The sequence below is a fragment of the Argiope bruennichi genome, chromosome X1 (genome assembly GCF_947563725.1).
Source record: "Argiope bruennichi chromosome X1, qqArgBrue1.1, whole genome shotgun sequence".
NCBI lineage: Eukaryota > Metazoa > Arthropoda > Arachnida > Araneae > Araneidae > Argiope > Argiope bruennichi.
The window spans coordinates 116,069,698-116,086,834 of record NC_079162.1 but is presented as its reverse complement, the minus strand read 5'-3'; the positions used below and the strand labels follow the sequence as shown (position 1 = coordinate 116,086,834).

The 17,137-nt window shown below is 29.5% G+C and overlaps 1 protein-coding gene across 5 annotated transcripts in view; it reads right to left on the bottom strand.

The window, feature by feature from the left end:
- The window catches only part of LOC129958304 (solute carrier organic anion transporter family member 74D-like), a 165,487-nt gene that overhangs the window by 37,745 nt on the left and 110,605 nt on the right, over positions 1 to 17,137 (bottom strand). For 4 of the 5 annotated variants that reach the window (XM_056070692.1, XM_056070695.1, XM_056070694.1 and 1 more), the window contains 2 exons: positions 11,398 to 12,400; positions 2,118 to 2,207 (listed from right to left, as the gene is read on the bottom strand). In XM_056070692.1, coding sequence (XP_055926667.1) covers positions 2,118 to 2,207; positions 11,398 to 12,385 — 1,078 coding nt within the window. In that variant the 5' untranslated portion in view covers positions 12,386 to 12,400. Of the gene's footprint in view, positions 1 to 2,117; positions 2,208 to 11,397; positions 12,401 to 13,310; positions 13,484 to 17,137 lie in introns of those variants that run through there. The other variant, XM_056070697.1, reaches the window with a different exon arrangement.

The following is a 17,137-nucleotide window of genomic DNA, read 5'->3' as shown; positions in this document are numbered from 1 at the left end:
GACATTCTCGAGTGGTTTCAAGCGTCATCTTGATTGCTTGCCTTACGTAAGAATTTGACACTGATTGAAAATCTGTTTTGTTCTAGTGGAACCAGATGATAAGAAAACTTCACCAATTTGTTAGCTTTGTACGTTACACTCGCTGGAAGATAATATTTAATTTGTTTAAAATAGTTTAAGCTCACGTGATAAGAATCTTATCAGCGTTATTAAAACTCTCTTCATATACGGCCAAGAAAATCTTCTATATTTTTATTTTTGATTATATAAATTATCAGCAAAAATGAGACAGAGCATAATATAAACACTTGTTTAATGTGTAAGCTTTAAGTTTTTGTAAACTAGAATCGACAAGAATGCAATGTAAAACCATAGTTTAATAATGAGGTTTAAAGTAAATATTTTAGTCGGTAAAAGTAATTGTTTGATTATTATGCATACAATACACAAGTAAATCAAAATTTATTATATAAATCATGTTTGTTCATTATGAATGATTTAATGATGTTATTTCTATTGAGAGAAAATTTGATCAAGCAGATAATTTGTTTCACTTCAATAATGAAAAAATGAAGAAATTTTTTTCGAACTACCAAAAAATGTTTTACATTTTGTAGTAGTAAGTAGGTTAACGGGGAATCTAATAAAATGTAGTTTACAAGAAAATTCTGTATTTATAAAATGAAAAATTCTATACATCTGTATCTAAAAATCTTCGCAGACATAAGTATCTACATACGTGATATATCTGCATCAATATCTACATAAATGATATAAATGAAAGCATCTACATAAATAAATGAAAGTATCTACATAAATGAATTTTTTTGGAGCAAAAAATCAATTGAAGAATCTATAAAACTCTAAAATTAATTTTATATCATCTAGAAATACGCACTATAAACCAGCCATTATATCAAGAAAAATTCATGCAAGAATCCAGCTATTCATACAAAATAAACTAATGAATAGTTAGCCTAAGAAAGTTCTCATTCACAAAATTTGTTACCGTCTTAGAAAAATTATACTTTTAAAGTGCGATACATAAGTTGAACATACATATGTCATAAACCTTATGACAAAGAGCCTTGACTCGAGACCTGGAATTGCGGATTATCTTGACTCTAGAGAATGAATCTGGGAGGAAAACTTGACACGTGCAAAGAAGAGATAATACGCGATGCGCTTTACTTTCTTTAAAACACGGCGATCGTGGAAGCGGAAAGTTCCGTTGAACTTTCCTTATTTATTCACTCTTAGAATAACACGCTATAACAAAATAATAACTTATGTCTACGGTGCGGGGGGTAGACGCCGTCACTCTACGTTAACCATCATTCGGCCAGCTACCTTTAACTAGCTATGGGTCGTAAATCCTTTACCACTACCCACGTCTCAAAGACAAAGCGTTAATGTAACTCGAGAAGGAGGCCAGCGAAGGCGTCGTTAAAGAGATCAATTAGTTAGAGAATCGGCAGGCTTTACAGTTTTGATTTTTGACTCTAATTAAAAGTTCAGACTAAGTCATAAAAGAACCATGAAATTTTAGGATTAAAAATAAAAAAAAAATGCCTTATCGGTCACTGAACTTGAGAAGTTAGAGCTCAATGATTAAGACTGCACAAGTAAATCTCAGTACTCAAGATTACATAATTAATTAAAAGCAATTCAAACGCAGATGAAATAATGGGTTCTGAGTGTGAATACATATATACCGAAAAGCACGATCTTAAAGATTAATTTGGTTTGAAATGATAATCATAATTTTTATTACAGCTTTTTAGTTAGAAATTTGCATTAGGAAGAATTTAAAACCTATCTTGATTCGACTATCTGCGTTCAACAAAAACAGGTCTGATATTTCTCCATGTCTAAATTTTGTGGCAATAATGTTCACTTCTAATACATATATACATATTGTGTAATGCAGTGCATTTATTACACAACATGCGATTCAATAAATTTTCATGAGGTTTTTTTTAATTTAACAATAGAAATTCAATAGAATTTTATGTGTAAATATGCATAAGCCGATAATTACTATAGTAGGAACATAATTTTTGTTAATAATAAGGGTAGTAATTTTAAAAAATTAAGCATAAATTTAATACACTTACCAAATGGGAAATTTACATAAATGCTGGTGCAAAACGATCCCAAAAGAAATCCGAACACTGGACCGAAAATTCGAACACCTATCGTGATACCTGTAAAATAATGTAGAAAAACTTCACTTATAATGCACATAAAACACAAAGACATAATTACTAGTCTGTAACAGAAATAAGAAATTAAAATTTATCAAAAAATACTCTAATATTATCTAATTTTTCTTCTTTCCGCATTCAAATTTTTAATGGTTCTAATATAACATTTTTAGCTTCCGCAACACAATCAGCAACACCGTTTTCATAAAGAAGATTTTTCAAGTTGTTACAGTGCGTTTTTCAAATGAACGTATTTTGTATAAATATTGTTTCTTCAAAAGTATGAAAAAGCGAAGGAATACCGGGAGGTGATAAGTACTGTTTCATAAGGTTAGCATGGAATCTACAACTTAATAGTGGCTTTATATAGGACCAATGCCTATCTAATGTGATGATGCACGCAACGAATTTTTTTGTTGCTAATTGTTTGTTCAGAATTGAAAGTATAGTACGAAATAAATTGGTGCATACACAGTTCCGGTGAAGCTGCTCTGTCGAGCAAGAAATTGGCGACTGTTTTGCTCAACAAGAGTGTCGCTTTAATAACTAATCAGCAGTAGCTACTAAGCAGTTTGGTAGTACACACATACCTATGACCACATATTGCAGGAGCTATGTAGGGAAAGAAGTCTATAATAATAATTAAAAAAAATATGCATCTTAATTGATGTTTTCTGTGTCAAAAGTCTGGACAAATCAGTCAAAAAGTGTTCAACAAAACTTCTTTTAATGTATAATGGGAATTAAATGTTCTTCAACTTTGGTGTGGAAGTTCCAAATGAATCGAGCTTTGTTTATTTGAGAATCACATTGTCAGAAGGCTGAAGCTAAAATCAGGAAAATTCTCTACAAATGAGTGAATATAATATGATATCGTGCAAAAAATTAGTAAATGAGGTTATCAGATAACATACAGATAATATGGTTTACGAATCGATCAAAAGAATTGAAGTCGTAATAAATATACAATTGGATTACAACGCTAGGTGCATTTTTATATTATTCTTAATTATAGAATTATAATGTAGAATTCTTTTATAATAATTGTATTTTTACTTATGTTTGCTTTTGCCAATATTTACGGACTTTATTTACAGGTCTAATTGCCCTCTTTTCTTCACGTAAAAATAATGCAACAAACCTGATCTTCCAGCAAAAAATTTCCATGCCTAAAAGCGGGGATGCTTAGATACATTCTTTCGAAAAAGTAGCATCCGTTTCAATTTTGCTCTTTTTCTGAAACGACTGGAACCCACGTTTCCGTTGTGTTCTAAAAAAACTCCACGAAAACTTTTCCACTTTCTTTTTTACCCACGGGAAAAGAAAAGAAAAAGAAACACGCTTATGTTTCGCCTTAATCACTAGCCCACGCCTAAAATGGTAATTGAGGGTGAAGAAAGACGTAGCCTCATTATTTCATCATTTTGTTCTGCAAGAAGCAGATAAAATGCAATTTTATAATGACTATTCAATAACATTTGATATTAAATTAGATTTGGTTTCCAATGGAGGAACCAAATCTAGTTCTCAATTTCTGGAAACCACGTTTGTTTATAATTCCTTCCATAAAATTAGATTACAATTTTTAGTTTATTTAATATAATAATTTATTACACAAACTGTACTGAGCAAAAATACTAATTTACTTTATTTTCGTAAATATGTACATATTTAAGAAAACATGTAGCATATGTTTCGTTAAATAATAAACAAAAATCAATAGCTGCTTCTACAGCATTTTATAAAGCCAAATTATTAAATAGGTAATTATTTAAGAGCCCCACAACTTTATGGGACCGCGAGTCCTCGAGATACTTTTGTGGTGTTTTAAAAGTTATTTATTTAATTATAAAGACGGTGCAAACGAACTTATTTAAATTAAAATCAAATAACGTTTAATTAATTTCGGAAAATTACTCTATTCAGTTACTGTTTGCAAATTTTATATTATTTTATTTTAAATTCTAAAAAAATAGTAGTGCTTTATAATTTAAAAAAATGTTCGATTCTTTTAGTAAATATTATTTAAATTAAGTAAAGTTGTCTTTTTTTTGCTATTTTATTTAAAATTGTTTATAAACTTCATTTGTGCATTTTTTAAATGAGATATACTGAAAACGACTTTTTAGAAAGTTGTATGCAATAAAACATTTTGCTCTACCAATTTTTCAAAATGTTCTACTTATAACAACTTATAAAAAGATTAAATTAAAATCGATAAAAGAAATAATTGGGTTTGAAAATTTAAAGAGGAAAAAGGGCCTCGAAATTTGAATTTTTAAGGGCTTCTAGAAGGCTTAATCTGATCATGGCAATATGGAAGAGCCATTTGATAAAACCACATTGCACATTTTTTGGGCATTAAATACAATTTTTAGGTACTGTATATTTTATATAATAGATAAATCAGCTCAAATCTTCATTAACGATTAGTTGAATAATTATTTTAAACTATAAAATGATAATAATGATTTAGAAACTATGTAGTTTCCAGTGAAATGATGCAGATTAAACCAATCATTCATTGATAAAAATTTTTACAAAACACTATTCCTATGGAAGTTTGAAAGGAATAATAAACAGTAATTATGCTTAGAAAATAGTCTATTATTAATGAGCGAAACATATGCTATCGTGATTTCAAGGACTTAAAATTTATTTTTGCGCGTGGGAAACAGTTCTGAAAATCAGAAGCAAAAACAACGGTAATGTTTATATTTATATTTAGCATTTCTGCTTCGTGTATTTGCTTTCAGCTACTGTCAACAATTGAAAAAGGTGATTTTTCCCCCCAGAAAGTAAAATCTGACTCAGCTTTTGGTACTAATTATTTCAAAAACAGTACGACCGTGAGAATTGGACTAAGCCGAGAAAATAAAAATAAATAAATTTCCTATATAACAGTGAAAAGAATTCTTCGAATCAGTAAACAACGACTGGAAATGTTTTTTGAATATTGTGGGATGATAGCACGACATTTTATTGAACTTCAAAGAATGGGGAAAAAATATCCGAAGAAAAAAGCAAGAACTATATGGATAATGTCTCCCACAGAAAACTAAGAAAAAAGCAAGAACTATATGGATAATGTCTCCCACAGAAAACTAAGAAAAAAGCAAAATCTACATGAATAATGTTTCTCACAGAGAACTAAGATATTTTTAAAAACAAAAACAGTCTCAAAATTTCTTGGAATTCCTTAACGGTTGAAAATGATTAAAATACATTTAGGAATATCACTAACTAAAAAGAATTGAATTTTCAGAAACTTGAGCCTACGACTTTGATGATAGAAGTTTCTTAACATTTATTTTTATCGCATGAGATCAGTTCAAAGTTACATGATAGTAGATAATTAACTTTAATTTTTTTCATGAGTTATTGACATTTTGAATAACGCTTCTTATGAAACCGACGAAAAATTGGTTGCGATAATTTCCAGTTTCTGTTGGTGTTTAAGTAGAGTTCCCATGACCTTGAAAAGTTTCTATATCTTTCTACAGAAACGTTCCATATCAATGATCATAACATCAGTATCATGAGCAGAAATGTCAAGGTCAGTGTCGAGAACAAAACTCTCAAACTAAGCCTTGAACCTTATGTAATACACATCCAAAATTTTAATAATAAAACAGTTGACAAATTAACAGCAGGAAAAACGCAGTCTACTTTTCTACTGTTCAAATGAAGCGCTTACGGTGTATTTTTTTTTCCGAGAAACGAGCAGCATTCTTTTTTAGCTACATTTGTTCAGCTTTCTATTATTGTATACTGTCTATCGTGGCTTTCTTTATTTTTTAGTCGGCTGTTTCGATAAAAGTCACGACAATTTCAAGAATTTCCCTCAGAGTGAAGAATGTTAGTTGTTTCTATAAAACAGAAAGCACCATTAGGTTTCTCTGATTTTGAGAAAGAAAATCTTTTGTTTTATGAAATGCAAATAAGTTTCAGACACCAAACCACCTAAAACTTATGAAAAATAAATTAAAGCAAAGAAAAGATAAATACTTCATTGTGGAAACGTAAGAAAGACAATAAAATTTTCATACTATGATATAATTTTTTGTTTCGCATATGTGGAAAAAGTGATAATTATCGCATATTAAAAACGGATTGAAATAGATTCCATTTACAATCTGGCCACTTGCAGAATTTATCGTGATTTGAGAAGTTAGCTTGTAAAGAATTCTTCAGAGTTAAGTGTAATGTTAGTGCAATATGTGAATTTATTTGAAATAAGGTTATTTCCAAGTGTTCTAAATATTTCTTGTTCAGACTTTTTCAATAAAATTTTACTATTTTTTCGCTTATTTTTACTACATTTTTGTTATGTTTTATCATTATATTTACTATTTTTTCACTTTAAAAGTAAATAATAAGAATTATTACTGTTTGGGAAAGCAATCCAAACATTCATTATCGAACCAATTATAAAAAGGAAGAGATTAAATATAGTAAAAAAAATTATCTTAATAATTTTTGGCTTAAACTTTGATTTAACACAGATAAAAACAGCATTAATCTCAGTATTACACCAAAGAGTGAATAAAACTCTTCGAATAATTTTAGAAACTTTTATATATCTCCCTTTGTTAGCGCTGCATAGTCAGCAAAAATAATTGCCTTTTCGCCATAAACCCAAAATCAAATCCTGATGTCTCCATAAACTCGTATTTTTCACACTTAGTCATAAAAGGCGAAATCAAAAGGCGTTTTGTGTTTCGGCAATTATTTTTCTCAAAATATATTATTTTTCTAAGGCATGAAAGCCGATTCTTACTTTGATCGCTAGTGAAAAATTATTTCAACACAATTTAGGTTTTGTGGATTTTCGAAGTCTTACTCATTTGGAAACAAATTTTCATTACAAAGCTGTTCAGATGAGAATCAAGAAATTTGGCAACTTGTTTCAACAATTATCTTGTTTTTACATCATTGTATGTGAAGCATACATAAATCGTCAAAAACTTTGATAACAAAATTTAGTTGAATCACGTTGTTTTAGATCATTTCGAGTTTTAAAAAGACACAAAGCACTACGTCTGCCAGTATGTTAAAACAATAATTCAGAAATGCAACCTGTAGAACAGATTTCAATTTAATATGAGGTATTTACACCAAAATCGTAGAATTTTTATAAAATTTTGGAAATCCGTTTGCAGAATGTCTGTCTGTTTGTCCATCTGTATGTGTGAGAATTGGGTTAGATAGATGAATCTGGGTTTTAATATCAGTGAGTCAAATTTTAATCCATCTAAGGAATGACTTTGACGATCGATTTATTCATAGTACATGGCAATGTGAGAATTCAGAAACATAAAAAGTCAGATACGTGGAATTCGATGTATGGTCTTGACGCCAAAATTGACGATAGATATCAGATTTTGGACCAAAACTGCCCATCTGAAGATACCCAAAATGCATGTAAGTTTCTTTTTACTACACAACGAAATGAAACGCATTGTACAAAAGTAGAACGAAGAGCTCTTTCATAAGTTATTAAAGATAATTAATATTTCTCTTAATATTTTTTTTCTTTTTTATGCCTTTAATTGCAGTTCAATCGATTTATAGTTCAATTAAGTAAACCTAATACTTAATGCTGAAACATAATCTCATGTTTGTGCGAGTGTTTTTGAGGTAACCAAGGGTAAAAAAAAAAGGCATGCCCTACATTTTTAAAACGGCACAAAAGAATATATTCTCTTCTCAGAAAGATGAACATCGAATACAAAAAAAAAAAAAAAATCCTTACGTGAAAAGAACAAACGACTTATGCACATTTTCTGCACGAGTCGTAAAATTGCCTTCTTCCAACTACGTATTTTTATCACTTTTTGCCAAGAAGTCTTTTGAAGGCAAGAAGGGGGAAAAAATAAACATAACGTTAAAATAGAGATTTATGATTGTCTTTTCCCGAAATGTAGCTTCCAGAATTCGAAGGAAATTGTCGAATTATATATAAAAGCATCACGTTTCTCTCTGGTACAAGACAAAAAATATTTTGATTTTAAGCCTTTCTGTCGTCTCAGCCAGTATCTTTGGTTTCAATGCTAACGATTATAATGTTTTTTTTTAACCTTATGCTTTTTTTTTAACATTAATGCTTTTTTTTAACCTTAACCTTCGTTGTGATTAAATTTCTAGAGTCGTATTTTCTTATATGTCGAGGTTCAAATTAAAAGTGCAGCAAAGCGAATCTATTTTACAATTACATGAAAGTGAAAAACATTGCTATATCAATTGTTATATACATTCTTTTATTTTGCTGGATTATTTTGTCATCTGTTTATTGTTAAAAATACGATGAACAGCTAAAAAAATGCAAAATGTGAAGCTTATATAACCAATCAAATCAAAAACTTAATGCTTTAATAATATGCTTAAGCATTTATGAGTACATATTGGATCAAAACTCATATCGCGTTATTTGCATTTTACAATACACCTATTTTGCAAATAATCATCAAAAACAAGAAATGCCATTATTTATTTACTTATTTCTATGTTTTTCAGTTTTTTTTTTTTCAATTTGATAGTGGCAATTTATATAAATTAGGTCCATCTAAAGAATTTCAAAATGCAATATTCATTTAGTGGATCAAATAAAAACTGAAATCTTCAATGATAAGATTTTTCTATATGAATTTGTGTGGTATTAAATATTGCATGAATGGACGTAAATAAATGATTAAAATTTCGGAAATCATACTAAATCCAAGCTTCTGTATCAAAGCCAGTTTTTGTTACATATTTAAAACTACAGAAAACGAAAAAATATAAAGTTCGATTGTAATTTGAATATTATAAATGCCTTTTAGCAGAAAAAAATTATTAACTATAAATGTTTCTGAAAAAAAAAAAAAATGTTCTGATTCTGAAGAACAAAAATGTGATATTCCATACTCTTATTACCTTATTTTACATAAAACTTTATTGAAATATATTATTCAATTTACTGTTAACTTTTTAACAGTCTAGCAAAAATGAAAGGAAAATTGTAAAAAGAAAAAGAAAGGAATGAATGTCGCGACTTTTTTTTACCGGCTAATTATACTAACTGAATCTTTTATTTCGGTAACAGCTCGGCGCGGTATAGTTAGATTGTTTCATGAAAAATTAATGCTAGTAATGAGTTTTACAAGAATCGCAGGCTGATATTTCACTAAATTATGCCAACTGGGCAAACTAGACCTATTTTAATAGTTTATGGATAAGAGTTAACATTTCTTTCTACAAGATTCATAACATTAAGTACTGAACTAAAAATATATTTTATTGTTTCAGATACGCGAAAATATTTAACTATTTAAAAGATTTAACATTTTTTTTTAAATTCAAAAGTTTGAATTTTACAATTTTTTATTCGAAATCTTACTTATTCTTTCATAAGTAACACTAATAAAAGAATTTAACTAAAAATAACAAATTCATAACAACGCTTAAATAAATTCTCTGCATTTTAAATAATTTTTATCAATTTATCCAATTCTGTGAAAGAATCAGGGGATTAAAAAAAAAAAAATCAATCAGACCGCATAAAAATTGATAAGATGTGATGCTACCTCTTTTTGAATGATGCTACCTCTTTTTCGAAGAAGGAAATCTTATCTCAGCATTAATGCATTTCAAAACCTCAAATGTAAATGAAGACTGATTTCAAAGCAGCTTAACTTCATCATTTTTCATCATTATTATTTGACTATCCTGACGTTGACTTATGATGAAACATCTGACATCCTCAATTATATCGCACCGCTAACAGCAACTTTCTTTGTGATACTTATCCTTGTTACATTAAGATACATTCTATTAATTATAAACGGATATGACGCTGTACTCAATTCAAGATGAAAAACTGTTTATCAGATTACTATCATTAAGTGTATGAGTGTTGTATTACAGCAGCAAGGAAGTGATACAGAGTATTAGTAGTACAATTTATGGCTTTTTAATCAGGAACAGCTCAGATTATGTATAATTAATGAAAACGATTTTTTTTCATTTTTTCATGAGTCTATCAATCAACAATTGTTGTCTAATTATAGAAAAGGCTATTTTTATAAAATTTATAAATGTTGCTAATATTGTTAAGTCGCAAATAATGGATTTATTTTGGACATAATTTGCTGTTCATTTTCTGTTCAGACATTAGTAAATTATCATGATAATAATAACAAAATTTCTTAAATTTGTTTGCTGATATTTCGGTCCTGATTTTGATTCAAAGTAAAGAGAAAGAAGTTGCGGCATTTCTAAAGATTGTTTAATAAAGTGATTAATTTTCTGATATTTAATCCTAGATAATTTGGATTTCAGGACATTGGTTAAAAGAAGGTGTCGAACTTGCAGTATATTTCAGGAATCATTTGCCAATGTGACTAAATTTTTTGAGATTTAATCCTGGAGATCTGGATTCCGAGACATTGGTTAAAATGAGGTGTAGGAGATACTGGCAAAATACAAAAAATATTTATATAAATAAATGAAATGAAATAAATATTCAGAATCTAAGAAAATTATTTTCAAAATTAACAATTAAAAACAATTATTATTAATTAAATTAACTATTCTAAAGCAGTTAAAATACAGAGAAGAGATAAAATGGTATCTATAATAAGTTTTGTTAATCAAGTGGATTCAAACTCACTGCCCAAATGAATGTGACCATATTCTTTGTATTACAAAAGTTGACGCATTCTTCAAAAGCTAACAGTTAAGAGTATTTAAATATAGCTAATCTTTTTATAATGTGAGATATCTTTCTGTAAGTAAAAATGTGACAATTCGAGACATTTATTTTGAATATGGAAGAAAGGATCGAAAGACAAGACTGTCCAAATGTGCCCCGACTAATTGAAAGACGTAATCCGTACATTTTTCATACGTAAAAAAAATGCCAAGAATTAAAAATTAATTTTAATCTAATTTCTTAAAAATTTAACATACTTTATACACTTTTTAATATGAGTTTAAGAAAAGTTTAACAGAATCAGGAATGTGTAGTTAAATTGCGGACAAATCGAGAACGCTTTTCAATCCGGGACAAACGGTTAAAAATTGGGATTGTTCCAATTAATCTAGAAGATATGGATACGGTATTTTAACTTAATAGGTGTTAAAGGATCCTATTCAGAAAGATGCAATATTTCAAGGAAGTCTTGTAAAAAATAAAGGGAAGAATTCTTACCAAAATATAATGGCGATTCTCTCGTAGCTACATTATCGTCGATGTATGGTATTCCAAGAGTGTAGACAGCCGTTGCTCCAATTCCTATGAACAGCAGACTAACAAAGAAAACAGAAAGCACAGCATTCCGGACACGATTTTGGTAAGCAGTGTTGTCAGGGGAATCACATTTTGTTTGGATGCGTCCTTTGTAGAAAGGAGCTATGGAGACGAGTTCCACATCTGCTTCATCCGTGAAGTTTTCCAACGGTTTCAGATCGGCACTGGAGGGTATGTCACGAGGCGCAACCATTTTGGATGGTTCTGACTTTGCTTTTTTCGATGAAGGTAAACTAGCATTTCTTGTATAACGTGACATGTCATGGCACAGTCTCGCGTTAAGTTCGCGCATCTTGTACGTTGAAGCGTTTGTCACTTCTAAACTGTTACCCGCAAATTCCTCGCCACTTCCAAACAGGAAATGTGGTGTTGAGCAAAGTATAGAGGCAGCTGCAAAAACCAACATACCGCAAGCTATCCATTTCGGACGATGACCTTGACCACCATAATAGGTCAACAGGAGAGCCCCACCAATTTGTCCGATCTCAGTAGCAGACATAATGATACCCGTAGTCTTGCTTTGGATCTGGAACAGTTTCTCAATGGTGGTTAAGACACTTACAAAATAGGTGTAGTACATTCCCTGGAGGACGCTTGTAAGACAGAAAACTATGAGAAAGGCCTTTTTATTGGCGAAAGGTTGGAGCCAGCTTGGCCTAAAAGACCAAATTCCACAGTCAGTGCCTTCCATGATATCAGTGTCCACATATTTGCACACTTTGTTGTTGCTTTCTCCCTCAACATGACCGTTAGCTACCCCTTTTGGTCGATGTCCATTAGCATAACATCCGTTTCCATTAGTTGCAGCTGGGATTTTAGTAGCTAAAGGGGTTCGCACATCGTCCATGTCTGCAGCCTCCGCACCGTTGGCAAGCCCCGACTCAACCATTTTTCTGGGCGGTTTCTGAAAGGAATCATAATTTGTAGTATATGAAAGCAATCAGTTTGTGAGGAAAGTAAAAAAAAAAAAAAAAAAAAAAAAAAAAACTGTGAATGAATCACATGCATGTAATGATTCTTGAGCCCACTCCTAGGATTCTGTGAGCCCACTCCTTTAAAAGGATGTGGACTTAAAAAATTTACAAAAATTTAATTATTTAAGTCGAAGTAATTAATATTAAAAAAAAACAAAAGGTCACTCATAAAACAAGGTAAATACATGCATGAAAAGCAAAAATTATCTTGGTGATAACTATTAAAAATCGCAGGAAGTTATTGAAAAGCAGGTGAGATTAAAACATATACAGAAGCTTAGTTCGCAATAGACAGTTGAGAACCTCAGCTTTAAACAATTAAAAAAGAATACATTCAGATAGAAAAACTTTAGCATCACTTATAAGACAAACTATTTTATCTACAGCTTTTTTACAAACTTCGATGTCCAAATTAAAGCATATTGTATTTTAAACGAATCTATATTACATTCTTCCATAGTCATAAGACGATAACCATCTTTATTATTAAAATATTCAACAGGAAAACGTACCTATACCAATTTGTGTTACTAAATGGTTGTTACACTTCGGTAAAATAAGAATAAAACAGGAATTTTCAGACGAAGTGGGAAAAAAATTGATGACTACTTCATCAGTGGTTGGTATTTAAAAACTGAATATCTTATTCTTGAAAAGTACAGTTTCTTATTATCATACGAATATAATTTGAAAATGACACACAAAACTGTTCTCAAGGTTTAATAGATTTGCATTCGCGAAAGAAAGAAAAAAGAACCGGCTGAATAATCAATCAAGTAATTCTGACGAAAGAATATAAAACATGAATTTCGTTAATATAAAATGCGATACTGAATATACCTGTATTTATTTCTGTAAGTAATCAATAACCTCGACACTCCATAAGATAATTTACTGACTATTTAAATCCACTTTTTTTCATCTATTCATCAAATAATGCATATTTCCTACACTTGTCATAGTAATTTATGGGGAAAATAAATTCGGCCATCATAGAAAAACGATGAATATCCTCAGCATCCTAAGTAGAATAAAAACAGGCTTTCAGAGAACCTTTCTCACTCGAGAAAATACGACAGAATCTCATGCTATTCTGTTATCGTGTGGATAAACACTGCAAGGATGATAACTTCTAAGAAATTCATAATGATAGGATAGCTCAAGTTTCTTCGAGTAACACAGTAACCTCATATTTTATCAAATAAATACTATTCATTTGACCACGGAGACGATATATCGATAATCTAAGAGGCTGACGAAAAACGGATGAGATTTATGGAGATTCAGCATTAGATGTGGTGAAAAGATGGAAAATGGATACAGATATCATATTTATGTAACTATCAAACGTTTAAATGGAATTTCAATTTCTATTCTATTAAATTTTTTCTTCAAACATAGTGAATAAAAAAATGCAAATATATCATTCAAGAATTTAACAGAGGAAAAATAATACTAAAATATTTTTGTCTTTTTTCTTTTTCTTTTTTAAATCTCATATAAATACAGAAAATACGAAACATCAAACAGCATTCAAGAACGACAAAAGCATAAAAAGAATTGTCTTTCCAGTAATCTGTTAAGGCATAAAGATCTGAAAATTCCAATTTGATTCTCAAGATAAAATCACTGTTCACATTGTTTTCAATGGAAAAAACTAAAAAGCATTTTTTTTTTAAATTTAAAAAGAAAAAAAATGTGAGCTTTGAAAGGATTAAAAACTATTTCTTATTCAATGATTAGGCTTTATCTCTTTAATTAGCTTTATCTTTCGTAATTCTCCAATTTTCAGTTTTTATCTGCAGATTATAAAAACACTAATTACTGTTGCAAAAAAATAATAATAATGGTTTGATTTCACTCTTTTCATTATTTAATTCTATCAAATGAAGGAGAGAAAATTAAATTCCGAGCAATTCGCGAACATTTTAAAAACTCTATATTCGATTACTTTTTTTAAAAGTGAAATTAAAAAAATCCATCTTTCTTTTAACTTTCCTTTTGAATATTTTATAGTACCATTTACAGATGACATGACAATACAAGTTATCATTAAGAATTAAGATATATTAATAAAATGAATACACATTTAGTAGACCGTTTAGAAAAAACACGGGAGTTATTTTGGAATGAATCTCGCCATTTTGAATCGAGGTCAGATGGCGAAGAAAACATCCGAAGTGCCACCCTTTCCTTCAATATTTCCCACCACACCAACGGAAAGACATGAGATTCTCGATGCCAAAGCATACCACACTTGACCCATTATAGGACAAATGTTTAATGTGAAACTTCGTTAAGAGAGCATCTAGGAACCATTTAGTTCCAAAGCTGACACAATGTCACTGGGATATCAAATGAAACAGTGAAAAGTGCATTTTTAAATATTGTAGTTTAGAATTATTCTAGTGATACACAAAATATGAGAGAAAAAGTAATTTTATTTAATTATTTTAAGATTCTTTTAATGTGAGGAAAAATTCTTAATCGTTTTATTACCTCTGTTTCTGATTTTAAACAAGATGTTTCTGAACTTATTATGTCTTTTAACATTATCTCTCACAAAAAAAAAAAAAAAAAAAAAAAAAAAAAAGCAAAACTGCCATTTTGAACCACCGGGAGTGGTTTGTCTAAAACTTTATCGCATACTCTCTAATAAAGTTAAATTTCTGCTTTAGACACGTTTTCCCAAGCGACTGAAACCAAAATTTGAAAAAGAAGTACAATTGCAGTCACAAAATCATATATCAAATTTGATATATTTAAGTCATTGCGTTTTTCGATTATCACGTTTAGATGATTCTAAAAGTATAGACGGACAGACGTTTCACTCGTTGTAGGATTTGCCTCAAAATTTGACAGGTGACTACAATATAGATGTTGAATCTGTGCACCGAATTTTATCCATCTAGTTCTCTTCATTTTATAGTTATCTTGTTAACTTATATTTGAACAGTGCGATAGACAGGCTTCCTCTGAATTGATTTTGCTTTAATAGAAATATACAAATAGAAATGTACAAATTTCATAGAAATAGAAAAGATATAGATAGAAATAGAAATATAGATCGAAATGTAGAATAAATAGAAATGATACAATAGATAGAAATGATACAATAGATAGAAATGAACAAATTTGGATAGAAATGTACAATAAATAGAAATGATACAAAAGATAGAAATGTAGAATAAATAAAAATGTTACAACAGATAGAAATGAACAAGTTTGGATAGAAATGTACAATAGATAGAAATGAACAAGTTTGGATAGAAATGTACAATAGATAGAAATGAACAAGTTTGGATAGAAATGTACAATAGATAGAAATGAACAAGTTTGGATAGAAATGTACAATAGATAGAAATGTAGAATAAATAGAAATGAAACAATAGATAGAAATGAACAAGTTTGGATAGAAATGTACAAATTTGGATAGAAATGTACAATAAATAAAAATGTACGAATTTGGATAGAAATGTACAATAAATAAAAATGTACAAATTTGGATAGAAATGTACAATAAATAAAAATGTACAAATTTGGATAGAAATGTACGATAAATAAAAATGTACAAATTTGGATAGAAATGTACAATAAATAAAAATGTACAAATTTGGATAGAAATGTACGATAAATAAAAATGTACAAATTTGGATAGAAATGTACAATAAATAAAAATTTACAAATTTGGATAGAAATGTACAAATTTGGTGTTAAGACGAGATACTTAATTTCATTCGTCTAACTCAAACACATTTTCCAATTTTTTTTTTTTTTTTTTCGAAATCAGGGGGATCTAAAACAGAGCGATTCGTCAAAATCTCAAGCTCTAATTTTGTTGGCGATTACAATATTTTCTCAATACTTCGCATACGAGAAAGTAATAAAACTGCTATTTGCAGGGATTTCACAAATTTAATTGACTTTTAGCCACGTAGGAAGGTTATAAATGTCTTTATTTGCTAGAAATTCTGATCCTATTTAAATAAATTAAAATTTCTCGACTATGTCTTATCGACTTAGCGGCTTTAGCATATCGCGAGAAGAAACTTTATGTCAAAGAATAATGCTAAAACTAAACTCAGCATCTTCACTTTAACTGACGTCAAAATGGTGTTGTGACGTCCGGAGATTTAACTTGCCTATCTTCGGAGGTCAAATACCCATCTCCTATTATTAAAATCGATGCGCGCCGTGCATCGATTAAATCATTTTAAGTAGAACTTTTCCTTTTCTAGGAAAGTCAAAAGTCAAGAGTCTTAACTTTTCTTGGGTGTCTAACAAAGTTGAACTTTTCTAACTATGTTGAACTTTTCGATTCAAAATAACGAACACATTTTAACTATACATGTAAAGGGTTTTACGAAGAATTCTGTCTCAATAGCAGATGGTGAGAATAATGAACTGAAAAAAAAAATTATTCTTATAAATACTAAGTTGCATAAAAATTATAAAAAAAAATTGTTAACGGTAAGAAACAGTAAAATGTTATAAAAACGTGATTTTAGCATGCATGGATTGTTTCACACAGTCAGCATTTATATATTTTTTGTTGTATATGAAAATCATTCTCATGCCATTCGGTTTTAATACATCTTTTAATCAAATTATTCGAAATTCTTATGCCAGACGATCTCAAGATTTCAAAAGTGTTGATAGAGTCAATA